The sequence below is a fragment of the Centruroides vittatus genome, unplaced genomic scaffold (assembly GCF_030686945.1).
Source record: "Centruroides vittatus isolate TY-2023 unplaced genomic scaffold, ASM3068694v2 contig_109, whole genome shotgun sequence".
Lineage (NCBI taxonomy): Eukaryota > Metazoa > Arthropoda > Arachnida > Scorpiones > Buthidae > Centruroides > Centruroides vittatus.
In genome coordinates, this window is record NW_027120701.1 from 291063 (window position 1) to 318278 (window position 27216).

The 27216-nt window shown below is 31.2% G+C and overlaps 1 protein-coding gene across 1 annotated transcript; it reads left to right on the forward strand.

Annotated features, from left to right (window-relative positions):
* The first annotated feature begins 887 nt into the window (after positions 1–887).
* Positions 888–26471, forward strand: eIF5 (eukaryotic translation initiation factor 5). The gene is made up of 13 exons (XM_067270886.1): positions 888–1011; positions 1164–1316; positions 16169–16286; positions 16360–16596; positions 17004–17085; positions 19333–19505; positions 19579–19695; positions 19769–19903; positions 19973–20137; positions 23854–24015; positions 24108–24272; positions 24348–24485; positions 26089–26471. The coding sequence occupies exons 4-13, from the start codon at positions 16522–16524 to the stop codon at positions 26212–26214; spliced, it is 1338 nt and encodes a 445-aa protein (XP_067126987.1). The 5' UTR covers positions 888–1011; positions 1164–1316; positions 16169–16286; positions 16360–16521; the 3' UTR covers positions 26215–26471.
* Positions 26472–27216: the final 745 nt, after the last annotated feature.

Here is a 27216-nt window from a genome sequence, read left to right on the forward strand (position 1 = left end):
ATATTTAAATCTTGTATTTTTTAATGATTAAAACACGAATTAATGTAATGGTGGAAGTGGCTAGCATAAAACATTATTAGTGAACATACAGTAAAATTTCATAAGTGTTAATAATTAAGTTGAAAATGTCGAAATTTTAAATACATTTTATAAAATTGCACAAAATGATGCAAAAATTTTTAAATAAAGTATTTTAGAGGGCGCTGTTTTAATTAGAGCACGAAAAATCGGGAGTACGGAAGCGCTTGCATGATATTTTTCCCCTCCTTTTAATCATTTTTATTGTAAATTAAAATTATTTCTTATTTTAAAAATGATATTGAAGTTATGAAATGTATTTTATGTCTATGTTTGCTATTATTCATTGGAATTGTGTAAAGTGACTTTGATTTCTCAATAATGTAATTTATTGATGATTAATGATGATTAAATAATGAAAATTACTCGAACAAGTCCATTATGAGTTCGGCAAAGTCCCCAATGAGACGCCCGGGAGGTGAGAGACGGGCCCGACATAACCGGACGGATCACCCCGAAAAATTCTGGGAATTTTTCGACCTCGGGTCCCCAGAGCGGCAGGTTGCCACCTCGACCGCTGTGCCATCCGACCATATAAATGTAAATTAGATATGACGTTTCGCTCTACTCCTCGATTTACAAATAGCTTAAATATGACGTCATTAATAATTTTAATAGTTCAATATATTAAAGTTCAAAAGCGACATTCAAATTCGAATTCCTAAATATTTAAAAATATAATAGGACCACCTATTAAAACATCGATGACGTAATCGCGAATTCTTCTTATTTAATTCGCATATATTTTCTATTTGTTTTAATTTATTAATATTAAACGATACGTGATCCGCGATAACAATTAATAATAAATAATAAACTATAAACAGAAAAATCAATAAAAATTTCAAAACTCGATCGAGAAATGGCAGAGGGCGTTAAACATCCGGGTCCTTACTGCAATCCGAACTGCGCTGTTCATTTCGGAGCGAAGAGGTATGGGGTGATGACGTGTTCGTCGTCTCATTTGTTATAATTGCGAAATACTATTACGTATTAATTCTAAATTTACATATAACGATGGTTTTAAAAATTTCCTACCTAATTTACACGCGAAATAATATAATTCGTTTAATGTTTTATCGCAGGTGCGGTGGAAGTTCGTAGGCAAACTTTCCACCTTCCGATAGTCGCCATCTTGAATCGGGACGAAGAAGAAGTAAATCGTCTGATTTTCTGTTTTTGCAAAATCATCTACGTTCTTCAACGGTCTTATATGACGTCTTTATTTCGTACCATCGGTAAGTTAGGTTTTTCTATTCTTTATTTAAGTGACAAAGTTTACAACAACCATTTTTTCTCTTAACATATGCAAGGTTAGGCCATTTTCTCCCCCCCTTCAACCTTTTATTTTATCTCAAGAATTAATTTTCGCCATTTTATTCACTGAAAAAACCCACCTTTAAATTGTTGTTTGGTGCTGTTTGAGTGTTTCTGTGTGGTCACTTTTTAATGTAAATGAACTGTAATTTGATATTTATGACCTTATATGGATCTTATGGTAGAAGTTTGTTTCAGGTAATGTCTGTCTGTACAGTGTTACTTGAAGTCAACTCATACCAATTTTGATGCGATTTATGTGTTTTATTTTTTTGTTTTTCAGCTTAATTTACTGGAAAAATACTTTACTAGCTTTTTTTTCAATAACTGCCACCATCCGGCGGTAGATGAGACGGATATTTACGAAGTGCGAATGTTCAAATAAGGAAATTGTATTTTGCCAGTTTTGCGGGCAAACCGGGACTAATTGAACTTTGTCCTTGAGATTTTAAAGTGGTTTTCTTTGCCTGTGATATATTTTCCTGCTTTTTAAGTTCGAACCGTAAAGGAAAATGGCCGATTTTAATTTTTTTTAATAACACCATTATTTAATGTATAATGAACAATGAGAATTAGATAAATTAATGGCAGATAAAAATAGATGTCTTGTATTAAAGTCTGCAATAATTGAGTTCATATTCTATCTGCATTCTTTCCCGTTTTTGCATTAACTGAATTTGAAAACTCTCGCCTTTTGGATGACAAATTCCTTTTTAGATTAACGACTTGTGTGTTGAAATTTCGTTTAGAAATTTTAAAATTTTTAGTCATTTTATAATGAGTTAAGACAGACTTCCTTATCTGGTACCAATATGGGTTAGCATGCAATTGATAATTTGTTGGTTTATCTGGGTTATTTTTCTATGAAATTACTGTTAATAGCATTAAAATTTCTGTATGCCTCTTAGAATGGCATTGGTGGGGAATTTTTGATAAATTTTAGAATGTTCTATACACCTTTTTTTTTATAATTCAATCAGTTATAACTGATTTGAATTATAACTGATTGAAAACTGTTAATATTTGCTATTTACTAAAATGGAATGTAATATGAAGATGGGTGTTTTAGATTACGGTTAATCTACTCGAGTTTGTGAATTTTTTTATTAAAAGTATCAATGTTCTATGATAAACTAAGCCCAAATTAGAAATCTGTCTGCCTGTAATTAGCCAAGTTATGGCCTGAGGATTTCACTAGCTTGAAGTGGAAATTATACTCTATAAAACGGTTTATCCGACATTAACGCTGATCGAATGACGACAAATTCAATCTTTGATCCTCGTATACTTTATAACTGTTTAATTACTTTTTGGAATTGCGCATTCCATCTTCAGAAGAACATTTATAATACTATTCTGGAATCCTATTTTAACCCTTTCCCGGCCAGGGTACCGATCTATCGTTACCCTATTCGTTTAGCAAAACGGCCAGGGTACCGATTGATCGTTACCCTGTTAACAATCGATTTTTATAAAATTTATCGACAACAGATGTCAGCACTTGACGGCATCGTCTTGTTTATCGTTCATTCTACATATTTTTGTCCAGGTGGTGTTTTATCGACTTAAAAAATTTTAATTATCGGTTATTTTTTCTTAATTTTTCATTTTCTGATAACTTATTATTTTATTTTTTGCATATTCATGCAATAATATTACTATAATAAGTTGATTTATGCTATAATAAGTTTATTCAGCTATAATATGTTAATATATCGTAAATATTTAAGTTATGACCTTCAGTTCTGATATTTTATATATTTTTTTTAATTTTTAATTTTTAATTTTTTTTTAAATCTAAAATATTAGCAAATGTTACATCTATTGCTATTGGTAATCATATGTTTATTACAAAAATATATAGTCTTGTTTGATATGAAATGAATAAAGTATATTAGTTAATTATGTTAGATGAAAGCAGAATAAAGTTCAGATTTCAAACAAATGTTTGATATAATGTGCCATAATTTCACAACAAATAAACGTACGTGCATAAATGTAATATCAAATTGTACAGAACAATATTCTACGTCATTCTGGCTCAGTGACAATAAGAATAAAGTAACCAGACAATGTTAATTTTGACAAAAAGTAACAAATTTTTAAGTTTGAATGTCAATTATCATATATTATTTTTTTTTTCTCATAAATATTTCAAACGAACTTTATTGAAAAATGTCGTATTTAAAACTAACTATATTGATGAATATATGTGATTTTTTTCATATGAATCAAATAATAATTTAATTTTTGGTGAATTTTTAAAGTAATATTGCCTGATTTACCTATTTTGACCTTGGCCGTTTTACAAAATAAGGGGGCGTGGCAAACGGCAGGGAAAGGGTTAAACCATTCTAACTTTAGAATGTGACGTAATGTGTTCTATTTTATTTTAATTCATCAAATTTTCATATTAAAATCGATGTTTCAATCGAAGTATTGATTTTACTTTTTTAATTTCTTGTTTAATTTCTGGTTTGGTTCTCTATTTGGCATATGTAAGTAATTTAAGTTACTGTTTTGATGCCACTTTTTATTATTAAATTTTTTTAAAGTAAAAAAACAACTTGCAGAAGACGATTGTAACTTTGTTATCGATACTGTTGTTTTTTTTTGCCTTGTTATATGTATTTTGATGTTGCAATTGTAACTTGGTGTGTAATTATTTACTGTATCATACAAGTTTTTGTTAAGTAATGATGATTTAGTTAAATGTTTGTTATAAACTTATTTTTAATTGGGATAATTATGCTTTATATTATTAAAGTATGGGAAAAAATACTTCAGATAGTGCTTTAATGGAGTTTGAGTGAATTTGTCTTTTGCAAGTTCTTTTGAGCTGTTGCATATATTCAAACCTAGGAACAACCTTGTTAGGAGTACCCTTGGTCTGCAGATGACCAAAAGCTTGAAGGAACTTGCTGTTGATTTAAATTCACTCAAATGCTTTAATGGAACATGTATATTGTCTGAAAGAAATCTTGAGTGTTACAAAGCTTTCTTTCAAGATGTTTTTAGAATGTCTCTATGAACTTTAGAAATGGCAGCCACTTTCCCTTAAACTTTCAGCTTGATAAATACTACATTTGATGAACTAGAAAAATGAGTAGGCCATTTTTACTCACTTAGATTATCTACAATAATTAAAAGTAATATTTATGTGCATATTTAATGCAAACTTTCTACAAGTTATATAAAGTTGGATCTCAAATATCTAATAAAATATATGACAAATACTTTTCTATTTTTCGATCATGTGTTTGTATTGGCTATAAAAGGTGGCATTTTTGATATGACTACGTTGCACTAATTTAATATGTCGGCACATACAAGTACTTTACCTGATGATTTTTCGGCGTCTGTTCGGAAAACTGTTATTTTAACATTTGGCAAGATTTCAAGTCTTTTAACACTTAACATTTATGAGAGGTTGCTGTGGTTTCTGCATTTAGTTGATTAATATATTACATGTAGTGTTTTGTGTTCAATTTTTTGATTTTATTATTAACTTCTGATAATGCTTGTTTTGCAAGTTTTCTATTAAATGAATATCAATTTTGTAAGGTGTTTTTGTAGAATTACTGTACTGTTTTTAAATTTTATTATTATTAATTTTTTCATTTTAAAAGTCAGCAGTTTTTTGACAAAGGTAAACCAAGTTTTGGTAATCCGAGCTTCGCACGGTATTGATCAATATTACCTAACCTTGACTTTGCACAAACTGTTAAAATTGGCAGTTGAACTCAATTGAAAAAGTTCAATCTCTCGACATTTCCTTTCGAACTTATTACAGCCTCTTGTGAAGTGTAGTTAATTTATATAATGGAGGAGTGGAATTAATTTTTTTTCCCAGTAAAGTGCTTCACAAATTTTTTTTAAAGCTATTTCTAGTTGCAATATTTGCACATCAAAGTGTAGCGTGGCTATAGCAACGTAGTTAGCGCAAAGCAAATATAGTTTCTGCTGTTAATTTTTAATTTTAGGTCAATTGATTTGAATTTAAAATGCCAATGTTTTGTAGCTGTATGCAAGTCAAATATATAGGCTACTACAGCAAATTTGGGTCTTTTAAAGAAAAATATGGTTAGATTGATTTGTTGAGACAGCAGCAAAATTTTAAAATTCTCATTTGAGAATAAAAGTTTACTTTTTGTGGCATGTTTCTGCTGTAGACAATGCAAGTGATCTGCATGATAATTTCTTGCATTAGGATTTTTCCAGGTGTGTGAGAGTAAAGTTTGGGATAGTAGTTTTAATGAGCAAAAGCAAAATTTGGAAACTACAAGATTTTACAAAAAGTTAGCAATTTGGTTTTGTTATAATAAATTTGTGTTGGATAAAGGTTGTTTTTAGATGTACTTAGTTTGATTAATTCTGTCAACATTCAGAGTTGAGTTAAAATAGTAGCCTAATGTTGTATCAGATGCAAAATATTGTTGCGTTTTATATTATAATATTATTTCAGGAATTTAAGAATTTCAAATATTTGAAAGAACTGACCTTGATTTTTGCTTATTTTTGGGAATTTTTCAAACAAGTTTTTGCTTGACCTTGATTCCTGGTTCCTTACTGTCTTGATAAATTTATTTTCCTTCTCTGAAATTGTGAGAATGATTTGGAATGCAGGGGAGTGCGTTTAATTTAAAAAGTTTAAATTGTTTTGTATTGAGGTCATGTATTATTGCCAATGGGTGTGTTTCTTACCTTGTTTCTCTCCAGTTTAAATATTATCAAAATTTAAACAATTTTCATATACTATTGAGTTCTTTGGTTACTTTTTTATGAAACTGAAGTGTTCTTCCCTGGCTCTTCTGGCTGATTTTTACTGACTCCAGCTAGTTAATTTGGAAATTGATGTGTCAAAATAATGATCATTGTAAGCTGTAAAGCTCTGTTCAAAAAAAAAAAATGTAGGCACAAGTGAAAAATACAGTCTAAAGACCAGAAAATTGAATTAAAGTATTTTGACTTGTAAGCAGAAACCACAAGCTGATGTCACATCCTCTATTTTCTAATGGCTGTCTATAAATAAATATGTTGGACATGACTAAGTAAAATATTGATTGCTTATGAGTAACATTGTTTTAAATATCAAATAGCTTGATTTCCTTTATCAAGATGTGACCAAAATTTGTTTGATATTTATTTAACATGCTCGACTTCCAGTTATTTTATGCTTGGTTAAGAACTAAAACTACATTTGTGACTGAAACCTAGTTTAGTAAACTCACAAGGGAATGTTAACATACTATGTATTAAAAAACTAATAGGTATCCATAGATATTTACCTTTTTTTTAAAGATTCACAAACAATTTGGAATCATAATCATATATAAAGAAAAGTATAAGTTGATATTTAACTGGCAATATTTTCTTTGACTTGTGACCATCCACACTTAAGATGGCCGAAACTAGTGTGGTTTAAATATTTGAATCCAAAAATTGATCTTGTGCAAAAATGTCTTAATTTTCTTTATAATATGATAATTAAATTGAAATACATTGCTGTTTAGCTGTTAGCATGCATTATGATATACCAACAGAAGTGGCACTTATATCAGACTTAGTATATTCACATTTCATTAATGTTGTTATATACAGTTGCTTGGACTTGCTTTGTTTTGAAAAACTGAAAACTGCAGAGCTGCTTGGGCTGGATGATGATTTTATAATAAAATGAATTTTATTTTTCGTATTAATTTTAATTCCATATGATTTTGATAGTTTGATTTCTGCCATTGCTAAATTGTACTACCATCCATTTTTCGATTTTTTAATAAATCACTGGTGCCAATAGTAATGCTATTCTGCACGATCTGCATTTTTTGGCACCATCTACTGGCACTCTTCACTCTAGCACATGAATTATTAGTGTTCACTTATGGCAGTTTGATAAATGATCCACCCTTCGACAGATCCTGTTCTGGACTCAACTTATTTGAATGTTGTTGGTCTACATTATAAACTAAAGGATTAAATATACACATGTATGTAAATCTACAGTTCAGAATGCAATATTAAAGAATTAGTGGTGTGTAACACTTAATATCTTATTTGACTTACAAGAATAAGAATCAATAAACTTAAAATATACTGCTGAAAGCAAGGATAAACTCAGTTTTGGCACATGGCTGCCATTTTAGTGACCTTGATAGTGCAAACATCCTTCGTAGGGTGTTATGAAATTCTTGAAGATGATGTTAGCTTGTTACTCAGTGACAAAAAATATAGGGAGTTTTCTTCTGCTCCAGAGTGCTATTCTACTGTTGGTACAGAAATAGGGGTTATAATTACAAATAACAAGAGAATTTGATAATTTATTAGTACTTGGATACCTTTTCATTTCACCAGATAATAACAATGTCTGTGGGGAGAACATTGCAATAATGTAAAAGTAAATAATTTTAACATCTTGAAATGGTGAACAATGAGTGTGTCATATTGTTTGTGATATTTTCTTTACAGAACTGTCGTTTCAAGGATTTCTATAGAAAACTTTGCAGTAGTGTGGGTAAATGTGAAATGAGTTTGACTGGAAATGTATGATCGGGACTGAGTTTTTCTCAAGAGAGACTGAAAATGATTCTTATTGTGTCCAAAAAAAACTTAATGAAAATATTAAATTGTCAAAGGTGATAGCATTCCAGGCCATCTCAGAGATAAGAATTTTAGGTTGTAGTGATTTGCAAACCATGTCATTACATCATGCATATGTAAGAAATATTTATGATGTCACAACTATCTTGCAGCAATCATGAGACCTCCATAATATCATTTTTATGACTTCTGATTACCAAGAATGACATCAAAATGGAAAAAGACTGTATATATCTGTGATCGTGTAGGAAAATCTTGAATATTTTCATCTTCAAATCTTGATTCATGTCTGTTTCAATATATAGTTAGAAAATAGTACGGAGTTTGGCAATAAATCTGTTAGTAGAATGCCAAGCCCCAGTTACAAACTATATATTTCACCTATTCTTACATAATAAGATTGCTGCATTTGCAATTTTGTTACAACGATCATAAAATTTTTCTGCGTATCATGGAATTGAAGACAGCATTTGTCATTCAATGTGCACCTTGACACTTCTACATTACCTTGTCCTTGACATGTAGTTTTCTGGTTTACATTTCAAATCTGTTGTTACTGCCCCTCAGCTTTTTAAGGCCATTCTTAAACTTAACTCTGAGGATTTGAAATAAATTTAAAAAAAATAAGTTTTGATAATTGTTAGCCAAAATTTAGCCTAAATGATTCTTACAATCATTGTAAGGATAATTTGAATTTGCTTAAATTTAATTTAATTTCTTTTGGTGAGTCAGTTGAGCTAACAATGATTTGTTTAACATTCAACTTTGTGATACACTTAAATTGGTGATTCATTCATATTAATCATAAGTGTTTGTTTATTCCCCTCTGCAGATTTCCTATGTGTCGCATAGCCTTTTATAAATAAAACAAAAATTTTAACTTCTTAGACAATTAGCCTAAGTGGTATTCATGTGAAAGTTTCTATCTGCATAAATAAATTTGTGCAAGATGTGATAGTGTGACTGTGCTTTAAAAATGTAGGCTTGTAATTTGTAGGTTTTTTTCAATTTAATTATAATTAACAACAAATTTAATACAGGACTGAAGACATTCTATTGGTAAGATCAAAATCGATCTTAAAGTTGTCTCTTATATATTGTGTAGTGTATTGTGTAAATTTGTGATACTTATTTTTGTAAATTGTTTGACAGCAGTGTTAAGGATAAGTATTTGAAAGCTTAAGTAATTAAATATCTTTTTCTTTATATTCATATATTCACCTTATTAGTTCTTGCTGTATCTTTCTATAGTATACATGCAAGCTCAATCGGTGACATGTTATCAAAAACAATGAGTTTTATGACATAGTGGTGATGATAGTCTAAATAGCAGAATTTTGGTAAAGATGTTTGAATTTGTATGCATGCATGCACATACATATATGTATATGTGCAAATTTATAAATGTATTAACTTTATACCAATAGTGGCTATTTGGTGGCTACTTTAAAGGTAATTGGGATGCTGTATACACTGGAGTCTGAATTAAGGATCACAGATGTGATAGAAACCTCGTCTGCATTGGCTCTACGAAATGCTCTTTATGGGTTAGATTGAAAGAGCACACTGTTGATATACAGCACACGAGGACTACCACCGCTCTTGCCATTTACACCACTGACCGAGACATAGAGCTGGATTTTAATCAGGTGACAGTTATCCACACCTCACAGAACATGTAAGGTGGTTGAAGACCATTTATATCTGTAGATCTAGCCTCAACAACAATTAATTCTTCCTTGTGGTTGATGCAACTCTCCATAGCATGGCAAGTGCTAATGGTCAAAAACTTATAAATATCGTCAATTGCTGGAGTGCGCATGCCCGCAAGGACATCATCAAGAGGCACATGTTCAAATTGTGTTCCTTTTTTTTATTTTTTAATTTGCATTCTTTTGGGAATTTGCCTTTACCTGAAGAACAACCATTTAGGGTTTGAAAACTTTTGTAAAGAATGTTTGTTTTTTTAGAGTTTACATCAGTAACAGGCTTGGAGGTATGTAAATAACTTCACTCCAGTATTGGTTTAGTGGCATTTCTCTAGATTTTAATTATTTTGCCAATAATTATGGATTGTTGACAAAGAAATCTATGGTAGTATATATTAGAATGTCTGTAGGGAAAGAATTCTTATTTCATTGTTATAAAGAGAAATTTATAGGTTGTTTATTGAAATTTAACAGGTCAATTCAGGTTGTTGTCCCACAATTGCAAATTAAAATAACCTCAACAATTAGCCTGAATCTGTATTAGTATTAAAAGGCCAAGGTTTACAATGCATTATGCTGGCATAAATTGTTGAAAATGCAAGGAAATATTCCCCCCCCCTTTTTTTGAATAGGATACTGTAAATCACAATCAGGAAAGCAGTTCTCAAGTTAAATATGTAAAGTTTTGCATTGATAAATATCTTTGTTTACTAAATACTGTTTGTGGGGCTGGTTTTGTATTATCTAATTGCTAGATATGAAGTTTTTCACATTTTAGAATTTATTGTACTTCACACAGGAGAAAAAAATTCTTTATGCATGGGAAAATAGTGTAAAGAACAAGTTATATGATGATGCTCAAGAGAGAGAAGAGTTTCTTTCTGGGCTGTGACAATATTTTGCTTAAAATTTTGTGATTTTTAATAATTTTATTAATACAGTATATAGTCTCTATTCTTTCTATAACTATGAGAGACTTAGGTTCAGATATTGAGTTTATTGAGATGATGATATTTTTACATTTTAAAGAATAATTAGTTGATTGTGAATTTTACTTGTTAGCTATTTCTCAATAAGAAATCCTACAAATCAAAGATATCTGGCAATCTTACTAAATTGTATATTTTAGTGTTAATTCTAAAGTTAGTCCTTTTTATATTTTAATGTCTTGTTGGAGTAAAATAGATCAAAATGGGTGTTACAAGTCATTTCAAAGGAAATTGTCAATGATATGAAATGCTAGTCAAATGTGATGCTTCCTTAATCTTCCAAATTAACACATTACATGTACTTTTTTTCTTTCTTTTAATATGTAGATATATTAGGTGATGATTTTTCACACTGCATTATACTGCACATGATTGCTGTTCCTTGAATCTGATGATTCTGAAAAATCCTGTAATGGCTGCTCTTTGCATGCCAAATTTAATGTTATGCACTGTTTTTTTAGGGGAGAATGTTTTGTTCAGAGAACAATGTCCTTTTGAGGCCTCCTGTAGGAAGCCCTTGAAACTTTGCAATAGTGTGAGCTAATGTGAAGTGAGTTTGGGTAGAAATAAATGATTGGCTGAAGTGTTTCTCAGAAGGACCAGAAAATGATTTGTTTTTCAGGCATGAAGTAATGCTGTGAAAACATTTAAATTTGTTGAAGCCTGGAATACTGATCTAGCTTGCTGACTTCAAACATTTGTCTCTAACTTGCAGATGTGTATGATGTGGCTATTTGGTCAAGACTTCCCTGATATAATTTTTGATGTCAGGTCACCAAAATGATGCCACAGTGGAAAATTGCCACCTTAGGCATGAAGTCATGTGACAATAAAGAAAAATTATATGCAATTGTGTGTTTGAGGCAGCAAATTCCTATAGTGGGTTTTTGACAGAATGTGGGAAGTGGAGGGAATAATTTCTTTTGACTGAAATATTTTGCACAGATGAATAGTATGTAGTATGAGAATGATGGAAGCATGGCTTGAATAATTCAATTTGATAAAAAAAAAAGTGTGTAAAAAGTAATAGGTGTGGAAAATCACTGCTATTACACACAATCAAGGGTTCTGAAGTATTGCAAACACAAACTAATTTTGATCAAATAATTTTTCGTCTGTTTGTGGTAGTCAACAGTTTTGACTATTGAAATCCTTCTCTGGAAGACTTGACTAGACCAAGTGGAATAAATAATTTGTCTAAACTTCATGTGCAAATGATGGATGGTGTGCAAAAAAATAGTTGGGTCTGAGAGCTGTTTAAGGATCTATTTCGTCATTACGTGACTTAGAACGATATTGAATTGACGGTCATGAAGTTGTTGGTTGAACTTAGTTTGTGATTTGATATTGCATTGGACAATTTTCCGCAGTATTGACTAATTCATGCTTTCTGATAAGTATTTGTTACAGTAATATTTCTATATTACACTTTTCTATGATTCTTGCACTTTGTATCTTTACCAAACATTGTTTTCCACATCTGGAAACCATTAAATACAATGTTTCTTCTTACCTGTTTTAATGATGGAAAGGATCTGATGGGATATGTAGTTTCAAATCATTTAAGTCTTGGACTCTGTCATTGATTCTTGTGTTACTATTCTTGTTATTTCTTAGAGTTCTATTCAGTACTCTCCTTTTCCATTACAGTCTTCTATGATAAAATCTAATTTCAAGACACTTGGATATTTAATAATTTGGGACAAAATTTAAGCGTGCATTCAATTGAAATGCTCCCATTCTGGCTTTTCTATGAATCTAGCAACACAACTTTATTTCATCTTTGTTTTTGACATAGCTGTACTGTACATTGTATTAAGTTGCGTGCCAATGACAGTTTAATTGTAAACCATGTGCTGACTGGACTATCTGATTACTGGCCTCAAAATTTCTATTGTACTGTAAATGATTCTTAAGATTCACAGCTCTAGTGAATAGAATTTGTGCTTTATTAATGGAAAATACAAATGAAACGTTTTTAATGACATTTTTGTAGTAATCAAAAGCAGAGTTTAAATGTGTGTTAATTACTAACCTTCTATTTGAAACTTAACTTGTCAAGCTAGCTGTGAAAAAATCTAAATGCTTTTTATTATTAGATTTTGAAAGGCAGTTGATTTTTAAAATGCCCAAGTTGCGACGACAAAAAATATCTATTTAAAGCTTCGGCTATTATCTTAATTCGGTTCCTCTTTATGATATATTGATTGAAGAGAGATTTGGCGGACATCCAATGGCTAGATATTTCGGTTACCATCAGTCTGATCAGACATTAGTTATATTTGCATTTTTAATAAATGCTTAAAAATTAATAGCAAAGTATTAATAGGAAAACATGTCTTGACTATAAAATATCATCATAAATCATTATTCAAAAAGTTTAATTTGTTTTTTGCTGAAATATATGCACTTCATTGTATGTTTAATTTATTATACCTCTTTCATACAGTAATTTTAAGCTGGCTTAAATAAGTCAGCTTAAGTTATCTAATGTGAGTGAAATTGATTTAATGTTAAACCAGTTTAACTACAAACCACTAGCTCAACTTAAATCACTTTTCCAAAGTTGCGTCAAGGTTCTCCACACAGGTTTAAAACAAAATAGCAGAAGCAAATATCCAAATGTGCAATATTTTGTTTTTTTATTGGTAAATATACTCTGCTTTAATTTAAATATTTTGAGTAACAGAATATTTCAGAACATCTATTGTTTTCATAGTTCAAATAACAAGGTTAATGTCCTGTTGCCAACGACCATAATAATAATGAATGTTTGGATAAAATATCTGTTCAAAATAATTATTTAAAATTGATGTTTTAATATGAAATTATGCAAAATAAGTTTGTTTGCAATAGTTTATCAAAAAAATATCAATTTTATTTAAAGTGTAATGTATAAATTGTTGGAGGTCAATGTGAAATTAGTCACTTGATGTTACTCAATGTGAATGAGTAGTTAGTAGTTAAGTCAACTACTAACAGGGTTCATTCTGCTCAACTATTGAGTCAGCTTAAAAATTAGTGTGAAAAGGGTATTAATTTGGGTATATTTGCAATTCTTTTTTTCTCTGATGATGCGCTATATATTCTACTGGGTAATGATGGAAAAATCCAACAGATTCTCACCTTTCTAAAAAGAATAAACTTGTATTCAGTAGTATAGATCATTGCTGTAAACAGTTATGCACTAAATCAGTGATTCCCAAACTCTGAGCTCTGCCACCCTGTTGGTTCCATAAACTTATACCCAATGCCCCCTAACCTATTTTCCTTTGTGAGAAAATGGCTTGGAAATATTCTTAAACTTTTCTATGATCCTTGCACTTTGTGTTCTTACCTAACATTGTTCTCTACATTTGAAAAATATTAAATGCAATGTTTCTTATCTGTTTTAATGGAGGAAAGGAAAAGGTTGTCAGTGACCTCAACCCTCATCTATGATTTCTGTTTGGTCAGTGCCCCTTGCCACCAAATTGCTTCTTTTCACTTTACTAGTTTTACTCACTGCCCACAGAAAGCAATAAGGTCCACTTTGGGAACCACCTGACTAAACTAATACTTTCAATGTGCTGTGATACTCTTTGGTCTAACAATGCCCATGCACAGTTGACAACCAACTTAAATCATGAAAGTCTTCTGACTGCATTTTTTTTGCTAGTATGGGTTTTACGGCAAAAACCAATTGTTTAATGGACAGCTTCCCTGGTGCAATGCTCACCTATTATGGAAATTTACTGACAGGGACCAGAGTTTTTTTGTAATTTAAAAACATGACAGAAAATATTCCTCAAAGACACTCAAACCAATAGTGTTCTGTTGACAAAGATGAAATAAGGATTGTGAGGTATTCTGTTAGAACGAATAAAAGTGGTTTGTTGCTTTGGTAGAATGCCGCCGTTCTAAAGCAAGTAAAGCTCTATATTTTCTACAAATATGCATAAGTTTGACTAATGTATAAATATTGAAGTAGATTGTATAATGATAGTTTGCTTGTAATGTTTCTTTTCATTGTTTTGATACCTGAGAATGAATTTCATTAAAAATATGTTGATAGTCTTTGTACATTTTCAGTAATCAAAGCACATGTATCTTGATTTACAAATGTTAAATGGTGCATTAGTTTTTGTAAATTTTCTTCAAAATAAATTATCTCATTAGAAAAGATTAATTTACCTGTTTGTTTTTAAAATATTGTGACTGGAGGGTTGGTACCTCCTTGGTACTTTGTCAGGACTGACACCGTGCCCTGGGTGAAATGGGAACTGAGACAGCATGTTGATTCAGTCACACAAGTGGCTCTGTACACAAGTGATTGGATTTGAGATGAGATGAGAGAAAGCGAACTAGAAGTGAATCACTTGAATACCAGGTTAACTACCAATAATGATTTAATTTCAATGGGAAGAAGTACATGATACAATACAATAGACATATTGAGATATATATATATATATATATATATATAGATTTAGCCTATCAATCTAGCAGTCACAAAGGGAGGGGGGGAGTTTACATGAGGTTTGCATGGTGATAAATACCTGTCCAGTTGTAGTCTTGCTTGTTGTATCTTTCTGGTTGTAGTCTTCCTGTCAGAGAGGATGGGAACCATTCTGGACACAGGGTTTGAAGATTCCAATTTGGCAATAAGATATTCCATTCGGAGGCACAAAAGGTTCAGGTCAGAGTAGTATAATCCATTTCAGAGACGATGAAATTAATGTTATTGGGTGTGAGTGACTGGCAATGACTTAAAATGGCAGTTTGGACAGTTTGGACCCCCCACATGCTTTAGAAATTGTGTTGTTGATGACACTCTCACTTGTCATCATCTCCTCCCTTTTATTAGGGGGGCTTCTCTTGGGTTTTTCCCATGACTTTGCTAGAATTTTAGTACATTGGTGCCAATAGTTAAATTTTAACTTATTTAATGTGCCTTGCAGAACCTACATGTTATCTTCAACAAGGAAACAAGCCTGTGGGAAACAGTTTTAATTGTCTTTGACTAAATTTTTCCATTTTGTGTCTTTAAATTTTTTGTAGAAAAACAAACATCGAACAAAAGAACCCTACACCATGTTTGGCTCTCACATTAATTATTAATTATAGATGTGGCTGAAGTGTTTAGTATGCAGTCCACATTCTTAATAAGGGCAGAAAACTAAATGTGAAGGAACATCATTAAATAGTAGTAATTTGTTTTTATACTAATAAAATTTGTATGTAAAATTTTCTCGGGCTTTTTCATTTGTTTGTTGTGTGTATGTGTGTGCATGTTTTTAAAGTGTGGCACTAATCTATGCATTCATTCAAATTTTGAATGATAGTTGAAATACATCAACATTATGTGCAGGACAGTTTTTCGTGATCTCTAGTTTGACCTCCTTAAACTGGTCATGAGTAGTTTCAATAATTGTTGCTTACATAAATTTTGGAATTGAATCTTCACACCATTTTAATGAAACTTCTTTATTTTTGCAGAACTCTTAGGTCGAGGAAATCCAGCAAATTACCAGAAGCTGCTAGAACCTGTTCCTACAATATCAAGCAGGTTTATGCATTTCCTGAAGGTTTGGAGCACTAATCGTTTAGAAGCAAGGTAGTAATGTCTGTCTGTCTGTTAAATTGCTTCAGACGTCTTGCCGTAACAGTCCTCTTTTTGGATCTTTCAGAATTCTCTGTAAACATCAAATATCACAACCTTTTCGATCGTGACTACTCTCTCCTCCACCCCTTTTCGTGGTACACCTCACCAGATTGCCATAAGTTAGGCTAGCAGCTCTTCAGCAAATTTGTGAAGCAGTGATTGGACGTGGCCAAAAATAATATTGAAAATGGGGAGTGTTAATGTTAATCGAAACCTTTCTGATCAGTTTTATCGTTATAAAATGCCAAAGCTTATTGCCAAGGTAAGTCAAATGCATTGAAGTTCATAGTGGTAGCAGAGACTTGGAATATACAATTTTAAGTTTTCTGCAACTTTGTTTATAATGAATGCATGATGATGCCAAAAAGTTTATATCAACTTTTGCTTGATTTTAAGGGGCTTTGTGTGCCTGTTGGCAAAATTTAGGATAGGAGATAAAAAGTTACTCAATTTAAAAGAAAACTTTCACAATTTTTAGATTGTCAAAACTTAGTTTGGAGGAAAATGATTTTGCAGTTTAAATCACTGTTGTAATTTTGAATATAGTTTCTGTAATTTTAAATTTGTAATCAGTTAATGCATGATGTAAATTTTATATTACAAATATATTTTGGTTAAAATCACTTAATTTCTTATTACAAGTTGCTAATCAATGATTTAATTCTCCAGGTTGAAGGTAAAGGTAATGGCATAAAAACTGTTGTTGTGAATATGGTTGAGATAGCAAAAGCATTGAATAGACCTCCAACATGTAAGTAAAAAATCTTTGCTTAGATGTCTTAAATTTTGACAGAATTAGCTTTAAGACGATAAAGTAACACAATACAAACTGAGCAACAAAATCGATTTGTCAGCATTTTTTAATTTTAATGGCCTTGACATTTAGAAACTTCAATGACCTTTCTATAAATATAAGTTGTTTTTCAATTTGTGTATAGAAACTGATATTTGAAATAAGATTATGAAAAAGTTGTGAAACCATTTAATAAATGTTTTTAACTGGACATTGAAAACAAACTTAACGTGATAATTTTAAAATTGTGGTGTTATTGAGCATAACTGCTAATTTCTGCAGTTAAGAATTTTTAACTAAATTAATTCATTGTCCAATGAAGTGATATAATGACATCCTTTCCAAATGAATCTATATAAAAAATGGTTAAGATTCTTTGGGGCATTAATTTGAATCAGTTGGCACAAATCCATTATGGGTATGATTTAAAAGGGTTTTTTTAGTTCTTGAAAGGCAGAAAGTATCAATTCTTAATTTTTATTCATGTTTTTATTTATTGGATAGAGTTCTTTAACACAGATACATAGCCCATAAACATTAATAAAAGCTTGTTCTATTGCTCTGCCTTGATCCTCATCTGGCATAATACTAGATATCCATATATATATTTCACATAGGATATACTCCACCACTGACAACATAACATCACAAATGTATCATTTAATTTATTGGATGCAATATTTAAATATTTTTGCTAAATTTTAACTAAAGTGGTGTGGTTTTTTTTTAAATTACAGATTTAAAGTCAAATAAAATAGTTTTAATGTCAACAAACAGATGACTAATTAAAAACCTGGAGAGTGAGTTAGTTTAGTATAAATTAAAGAATATCATATAATTAAATGTAAGAATATTATAACATGGTTTCCAAAAATATACTGTTTAGTGCCATTATATATTTGTCATTCATCCATAAAAGATCAGTATTACATGACTAGCAGAATCCAGACTAATAGATATTCTCTAAATGGATGTAATCCTGATTTTTGAACTTTATTCAATTGCTCAGTTTATTGGACAATAGTTACTACTTTGACTGTTTTGCACGTCATCGTGTAATGCACTATTTACACAAAATGCATTATTTCACTATCTTTTGAAAAAAGTGAAATTTTGACATTTTATTGCATTTACAGTATTATATACATCATTCTAATATATTTCTGTTCATATATTAGTTACAAATTTTCATTAAATTTGTCCTGATATCATAGTTTAGCCCATGGGTTTCAGTAACGTTTAGATTCTGTATTTTGCAGAATGACAGACATGCTGGTCTATCCGGGGAGACCAGGGAATCAGATATTTTCATATGGTAAAAGCCAGCATGCCAGTTTAAGTGAGGTTATACATCCTTCTCTAGAAGGATGTATAACCTCACTTAAAATTAAAAAAATGGAGCTATGTCACCTAAAACTGAATGAGTTTTTTTTATTTTAATAATGTGAAATTGTCAGCACTACTTCATTTTGTTTTCTTTTAAGGACAAAATACTCATGGAGTTCTGAGTGCTTCTTTTTGTATTTTTATTGTTATCTGATTCAAAAATGCAAAGATAAACCTATTAAATTTAAGAAACTTGCTCTAAATTATATGGGCTTACACCAACATTGGCTTTGTGTGAAATTTGAGAGGAGGCTGTTATTTTTAGAGTTGGGGTAGATGGTCAGTTTAGCCCATACTTCTTACTACCACCACTACTGTCAATAAATCATTGTTTTGTATTGTAAACTAAAATGATCTTCCTGGTTTTAAGTCAGTTGAATTACAACGTTATTATTTTGTTGTATTTTGAAGAATGTTTTCTTTAATGTTTAATTATCCACTAGTTTTGTTAGATCTGATTTTTATCTTTTAGTTGCAGTTTAACAGCATGCTGTTCTCCTTTTGTTTTATGCAGCATGCTGGTCATTCCCTGAAAATATGGTATAACTAGTGAGAGATACTTTGGTTGCATGTAACAATATAGGCAACACATTTATTTAGAATTCAAAAATCTGTCTAATGTACTTGATCTTATTGTCAACTTAGTCTTATGCTGTTATAGTAAATATGACCTGTTTACAATCAAAATAAAAGTTCATAAAGTAAAGTAGTTGTGTTGTATTTTTTTCTTAGAATGTATTACTTTATGATGATTACAGAATAGCTTTAGTTTCAATAGAACGTTCGTTCTTTTCTGAAATGTATTGACTTTATTTGCAGATCCTACTAAATATTTTGGATGTGAGCTTGGTGCTCAAACGCAGTTTGATTTGAAGAATGAGCGTTACATTGTTAATGGATCTCATGAAGCAGCAAAACTGCAAGACATTTTGGATGGATTTATAAGACGATTCGTTCTGTGTCCATCTTGTGATAATCCAGAAACTGTGTTGGTACGGTAAATTTCTAAATCTTATAATTTAATTCTAACAAGATGCTAAATTAAAATGTAATACATAATTTTAGGGAGTACTTCAAAAGAAATGTGTGATTACCGTCAAGTGTAAAGCTTGTGGCTATAGTGGACAGCTGGATAATGCTCATAAGTTAACAACTTTTATTCTGAAGAATCCACCTGATCATGTTAGTTGGAAGAAATATATTTCTCTATTTTTATATTTTATCAGTGCCTTAATTAAAATAATTATACAATTAGGATCCTGCCACCTGCGGTGCTTCTGTTAAACCGGGTAAAAAAGGAAAACGTAAGCGTGATGATAAAAATTCTAAGAAACAACAGAATGGTGATGACGGTTCACCTCACGATTCTGATCCAGAAGGACAGCGCAAGGTATTTGAATACTTTGAAACATAAAGGAAGAAAAAGAAAATAAGATAGTAAAACTTTTCTGTATTTCAGGAAAATGGTGAAAGTGATGATAATGATTGGTGTGATGATACTGATGCAGATGCTGTAGCAAAGCGAATGGAGGTGCTCACCACAGGTGCCAAAAGCTTAACTTTAAATGATGATCTCGAGAAAAGCCAGCAGCAAAGACTTGATTTATTTTATGAATACGTTAAGGTATGAGTAAAAACTAACTAATTTTTTAGCCATTTTTATTTTAGGAAACATTCTGAAACTAGAGAATTTGAATTGCAAATATAATTGTTTTTGTTGTTAAAAATTGAGATTGGTTGATGTAATATAGAAAAGTTTGTCTAGAGATTGAGAACATGCTGAAGATTTTAATGGAAAACTATTTAAATAACTAACAAATAACTTGAATGTGCAAAGTTACTACCATTCCATTTAAAGAATAATGAAGAAATTAACACTAAGTTAGATGTAGAGGATTACAAATAATGCTTGGAATTTTTCAGTTCCACATTCCAAATGCTAACTATCTTATTAAACTTTTCCTGTCATCTTGAAAACAGTAAGACTGACTTTCCTTCCAAACAGAATTAAAATGTTTGTTTTTCTTTATAAATATGAAGTATTGAAAATATTCCACAATTTCCACCAAAGCTGCAATCTGATTCTAATTGTGCAGAAAGTTTTCTTTTGAACTAATGAGAAATTTGACAACTTTAGGTATCACCATAATATTATTAAGGATTAAATTAAGATTTTTTTTAAATTTCAGAGAACACTTTATAATTTGTCATATTTTATGAGATCGGGGAGGGGATGGTAGTGTGTAGATGTGGGCTACCAACACCATATACACATTAGTACATGAAAGAAACCAATTTACAAATAAACTAATAATTATTACATAGGTTGAAAAACTCAAATTATACAAATAATTAAATAGACCTACCACATAATTTTCCATACAACACTAGACCAATAAAATTTTTTTTCTCAAAAGCATGCTTTAATATAAGCACATATCATTATAATTGTACATGTTATCCTATAAAAAAGTTGATGTAATATGTTGATTAATAGAAGTTAGTTCTTGACATTATTGACAAATTCATCTTTCATACAGAGCACTACTTAATGAACTTTGACATCCAAAAATGTGAAATTTATGACAATAGCCATGCAATATTTTTATTTTCTAAAAGTTATTTAAATGCACCAGTTTTTGTAGAAAGGTTTTGTTTTTACTGAAACAAAAATATGTTACAAATATATTTTGTTACAAACTAAAAAATATCAAATAGTGGGAAATATTGTTCATAAAATGATAGTTGCTATTTAGTTCCTCCAAGACAATTCAAAAAGTTTTAGATGTGGTTTATTAATTCGGAAATTTTCCATGTAAGAGGAACAAGTGACTATTTTGTCTAATTCAAGCCTACATGAAATTTTACCCATTAAATAAATGGTATCAAAGTACATTTTGAAATGGATTTTCTTCCTTTTGGTTCTTTTTAAAACTTTAAAAACAGCTTTTTTTGTAAAATTCAAGTCTGACTTGTCTTTACCTTAAGTGCATAATGGTGTAAGTGGGCAGCAATGTAACAAGCAACTGAGCTGATTAGAAACAAAGTGAATAACATACCAATTTCACTTCTAAAACACAAGATTCCAAATTAGCCAGATGCTTTTGCATTTTGGCTGATGTGGAGGATATTGCTTTTTACATTGTAAGTTATACATGCTGACACACTATTCCTTGTGGCTATTGCTTCAATATTTTTTTTATACCTAAAATTTTGCTTAACCTCATTATGCAATTGGACATGTTCTGCACTTCTGGGTAAGAATACATTTTTCACTAAATTGGAATAATTTTTTGCAGCTTTGTAAATATTGAGCTCAAATTCTGTTTTTCAATAGAATCAGCCAATTTTGAGTGAATATTTATTGAATTTCTTCTAAGCTAAAGCTATGAACTTGAAGTGCTCGGAGTGGAAAGAGATTCCCTTAGTTAAAAATAAATGCAAGTGCTTTAAATATCTTTTCATATTCATAAAATATGAAATTCCTATTTGATATACAGTAGAATTTGCTGAATTCATTCATGTCAATCTCAACATGTAGCTTATCATTTGCAATTGTCTTAACATATATAACAACACTGCTTAATTGTTTTGAAGCATTATGTACTTGCAGTATAGTGGTTTAAATTGCTGTCATTACTTCATTATATATTTGGCAATCAATCTTTAATGATAGTTTTCTTTGCAGTAGTAACTTGATTTATTTCCAATTGTTTTAATGTAGCCTTTCAATGTGTGCAAAATAAAGCCAGAATTTTAATTGTTGTATTTAACTAATCACCAACATTATACAAAATATTGTTATCAGTATAGATGAGTAACTATAACAAGGTGTTTCACTGTCAGGAGTCACTGGAAAATTTTTAAAAATATTGTCAATCATTTTGGCAGTTAAATTTTTTGTCATTCAAATTATTTATTGCCATCAGTTTTACTTACTAATTAACGTAGGTGCTTGTAACTTTATCAGTTTGGCATTTGGAAAGCAAAAGTAATGCATTAAGCTATCAGAGAGGACCAGATGTTTTGTTCTTCAATTTCAGTTAAACTTGAGTGCACAGGCTGAAACACAAGCAGCTCCTTGTCCAAATAATGCGACCCACTTCTTAAGCATTTCCAAAAAATGCACCTACAAAAATTGAGTGTTTAGCTTATAACTTTGGAAGTTTCATGTCTGAGTGGTGAAAGAGTGGATAAAATGCTAGATACTGGAGGTGGATGATGTAGGTTTGAACCTTTGAATTTTTTTTTGGTGTAACATAATTACTTGATTATTTCATTGTATCGTTAGCATTATTATTACTAATACTCATAATGAAATTTTTCATGTCTTGTTATGTCTCTTTCTGCTTGACTAAAACAGTTTTTTTAGTATATTTAACTGTTTTTTACTTCGTTATATAAATTTTTTTCTTCAAATATCAATACTACCATATCTGAAAATAAAATATGAAGTGTAACAAACATGAGTGCATGAGGAAATTCTCCATAATAATAAAGGATTTAAAAAAAAACATTTCTTTTTTTATCCATGTGCAGTAATATCTGAAGCTTATTTACTTGTGAGGACAATGTAATTATGAACAAAAATATGTGAAAATAAATGAAGTAAGAATTTTTTTATTTAATGACCTAAAGTTAAATCTAGACTTGTTTTTCACTAAACAGGAAATGACATCACAATTTTTAATCTCTTGTTTTATAAACTTTAAACATGAGGAATAATAATGTTACATACCAAAAAAAAATTAATCTAAAATTTCATCTGATGCTCTTTGCCAGCAATAGGAATCATTTTTGATTCCTCTTAATGAATAATTCCAAATAACACATTTGATCACAATGCTTAAACAGTGTTTTACATGGTTATGTCATGTCAAAATTGTTGTTGTAGTCTGCTGAAAAAAGGTCTCCCCAACAATTTTCCAAATTTTCTGCCTGTTGATAAAGAAATCTCTAATGTGGAAACACTAGGCAGTATTGCACAAAACAGCCTTCAGTTCTCAATGTGACTTCTTACTTTTCTGCCCAAATTTACCATGTGACATCATGAAATCACTAGGTATGTGGTTCGAGGGACTCGACATCTTTCTGTTTTTCCTGAAGTGTGCTTTGTTGTTCAGTTTCATGCTAAATGTCCAAATAAAAATCCTGCACCACTTATCACTTGTATTTTTATTGCCACTTTATTAAAGATGTTGTAAAGGGGTGATTTTTGTCACTATGCAGCATTACCTGAATTATATTTATTTAGTTTTAAATATTTTACTGATATAGAAAATGGCATGCTTTTTCCTGTTCCATTTTTTTTTATTAATGATTATAAACCTGTTTTTACAGAAGCACCTAGAAAATAAAACCTTGGAAAACATGCATAAAGAAATTGTAGCTGAAGCTGAAAGATTAGAAATAAAAGAAAAAGCTCCTCTTGTACTCTGCGAACTTCTGTTTGATAAAAATATTATGCAACAAATAAAGACTCATCGCCTCCTTTTTCTTAGAGTGAGTAACATTTTCCTATTTGTAGTAATAAAAGGTTTGATGATTCAAATTTTAAATTGGTAGCTGATTATTATTATTTATTTTTTTTTCAGTTCACTCATGACAATTCTAAGGCACAAAAGTATTTGTTAGGTGGATTTGAACAAGTTATTAAAATTCACCGTGATGCTCTATTGCTCCGTGTTCCTCACATCCTCAATGCTTTCTACAATGCCGACATTCTAGAAGAGGAAGTCATCTTAGAATGGTCAAAAAAGGTGTGTTTGACACTTGAAAATGTGAACTTGTTTTTGTTAGTATGTCAAATACACAACCTCCATTTTTTTGTTTAGGTTTCTAAAAAATACGTAAATAAAGAATTGGCACAAGAAATTCACGAAAAGGCCAAGCCATTCATCTCCTGGCTTCAGGAAGCTGAAGAAGAAGACTCTAGTGGTGATGAAGAAGGGGGGGAGGAGGAAACTGTAGAAGTGAGTTTGTTTTCTACATCTGTCAAATCTTTAGTATACAGGGTGGATGTAACTAAAATTTCATTATTCTGAGCTTGAACCAATAAGTGGATCGACACACAAATTTTGTTTAAACAAATAATGAACGAAAAACATTTTGCAACACAAAAATTTGGTTCAAAAACTTCTAAGGTATGCTTTGGCATTTGGTCTGTTCTGGTAAATTCCCAAATTTTTAAAATTTTATGCTGGCTTTTGAAAGCTGTTCAGCCATTCAACATTCCCGGAACACTTCATTTGGGATATTGTGCAGTTCTGTTAGTGACTTTTCTGTTATCAAGTCAGTCGACTCAAAATGTCTGCCTTTCAAAGTCGGTTTTAATTTAGGGAATAAAAAGTTGTTGGTGCTTCGTTGGGTGAGTAAGGAGGTTGTAGAATGACTGTTGTCAGTTTTTGGCCAAGCACAAGGCATGTTACACCCATGCACATATTGCTATTATCAGTTTGACCTCCCAGCATTGATCATTTTTCTTCTGATAAACATTTTATCAGGCTTATTTCAAGATAATAAGTTAATCGTTTGTTACTGTTCAGCCTCAATTTCTGCTGAATAACTCATGTTGACAATTTTTTCCCTGATTATCTGTAATGCTTGATAAGAGACTTCTTTCAGTTTTGGTGAGCCTTTTGACCACTGGTATAATTGAATTTTTTTATAATGTTATCAATAAACCCATGTTTTCTCTCATCTCCAGTAATGTTTTTAAAAAAGTAATTTTTTAGCTCAGTTGTAAAGCTAACTCTCATCAACTCAAATTTGTTTTTTACTCATTAGTCAAAAGGCAAAGCATGAATTTTGCTGCAGTGGGACTCAGTTTTGCAATGGGGGGGGGTCAGTTTTTGAAATATTTTTCTTCTTGTGAAAATCTTATTTAAAAAAATTGCAGAATAACTTAACACTTGATAAAACAGGTGATTAGCATGATGGCTAAGCAATATATTACATTGCAGTTTTTGCTAGAATACTTACCAATGTTGCCACTACATTGAAGCATGGTAAACATTGTTAGTAGTGTTTGCTGGTGGCCAAATTAGAAACTTTTCCAATTTTTATCGGACAGACCTCGTATACAGTTTGTGGAAATGTTGCAACTTTGGCAGACTTAAAGTATTGTAATATGCCACTCTCTCGAAGCATTACCGTCAATCGACAGCAATTGCAATCCAGCCATATAACACCAATCGTTGCCTTCAAATTTTACACCCGAACAATGGGGGAACACATTGAGCAACGTTCCTTATCAGTAAATGGCCTCCAAAGAGGATTCAGCCCTTGTGAAACAAATGTTTGTCTTTTCTGTATTCTGTAAAACACCCCTAGCAGAAGTTTTTGAACTAAATTTGTTTTACAAAATTCTTTTCTCATATTTGCGTAAGCCATATACAGATTTTGGTGTCATTCTGTCTACTGGTTACAGCTATAGTGCTCTGAATACGGAAAATTTAATTAAGGCCATACTATATCTAAAAGTTAAATAATTTGGCTTGGTTTTTTTGTAGTGCTTTTGATTTTTTTAATATGTAATCATTAGAAGTGCTGTTTTTAATGTTCGTTACATTTCAGGTTGTATATTCTGATCGGCACATCAGCAGTTCGCTGAAAGAAGTGAAAGAAGAGCCGAAATCGAAACCTGCCGACAAGTCAGTCGTCGCACACGACGACGACGACATCGACATTGACGCCATTTAAATTCTCCAATCAGAGACGATATTGCCGGCATTTTGGATGACGTTATTTGCTTTATCGGTTTATTCTTATTATACATTATATATATTATATATACACAGTGCAGTAATAACGAAAATTTCTCGAATGTATCTTTTTATTACTCTTCTAGCTCCACAAATATTCGATGGCATGTGATCCAAGTCTTTTTTAATCACCTCACGGGTGATGTTAGATGATAATTTATGTTCATAATATCAATAAAAATGATTTAAAGCAGATTCACGATATTTCACTTACGTGGGTTGAGAGGAAAGGGTTCATACCTTCCGAAAATAACGCGTTTTTTAAGTTACAGAACAAGTTAACGTAAAAGAAAAAACACCGATACCATGCCAGCATAACAGTATTGTTTAACGAAAAGTTACACGGAGTTGATTATAATGGTGTAACTTTCACTCGAATTACGCTACTACCACCCAAACGTTCTGTTCGGTAACTGAACAGATGTAACGTGGCGGCCACTAAATGCTCTAAAACTTCGCTACCGCCATTGTTACTATAGGGCAGGGGTGGCCAACTTTTGTGCACATAAGATCTACTTTTTATCGTAAAAATGTGTCGCGATCGACTTGTTGTCATAGGCATAGTCTAAGTGGGGGGGGCGTGAAATACATACTATGTTTATACAGTTTCAGTACGAAGTGCACTCACTGCTTATGAGTCGAGTCATAACTGCATGCATACAGTTGCGTTCGGTTACAAATATAATACATTAGGTCAGGACATCGCCAGCGATCGACCAAAATTGGCTTGGCGATCGACTTGTTGGCCACCCTTGCTATAGGGTACAAAACGGCGCCCTACACGCGGATCGAGAGGTTTTTTAAAACGTCACTGTAGGTTCCAGCGCTGCGTCACTTTATTAAACCCGGCGAGTGTAACGGAACGTATTTTATACATCAAGTTGCCAACAGTTGGTCTTAACCGAATTCTAACACACGCAAATTGGTGAACAACAGTAGC

What these genes read in the sequence shown, in the direction of transcription:
- eIF5 (XM_067270886.1), top strand. Translation starts at nt 16,522, where the DNA reads ATGGGGAGTGTTAATGTTAATCGAAACCTTTCTGATCAGTTTTATCGT. An exon ending in TGAAGAATCCACCTGATCAT is followed by an intron (nt 19,696 to 19,768) that starts GTTAGTTGGAAG and finishes TTATACAATTAG; the next exon opens with GATCCTGCCACCTGCGGTGC. An exon ending in GGGAGGAGGAAACTGTAGAA is followed by an intron (nt 24,486 to 26,088) that starts GTGAGTTTGTTT and finishes GTTACATTTCAG; the next exon opens with GTTGTATATTCTGATCGGCA.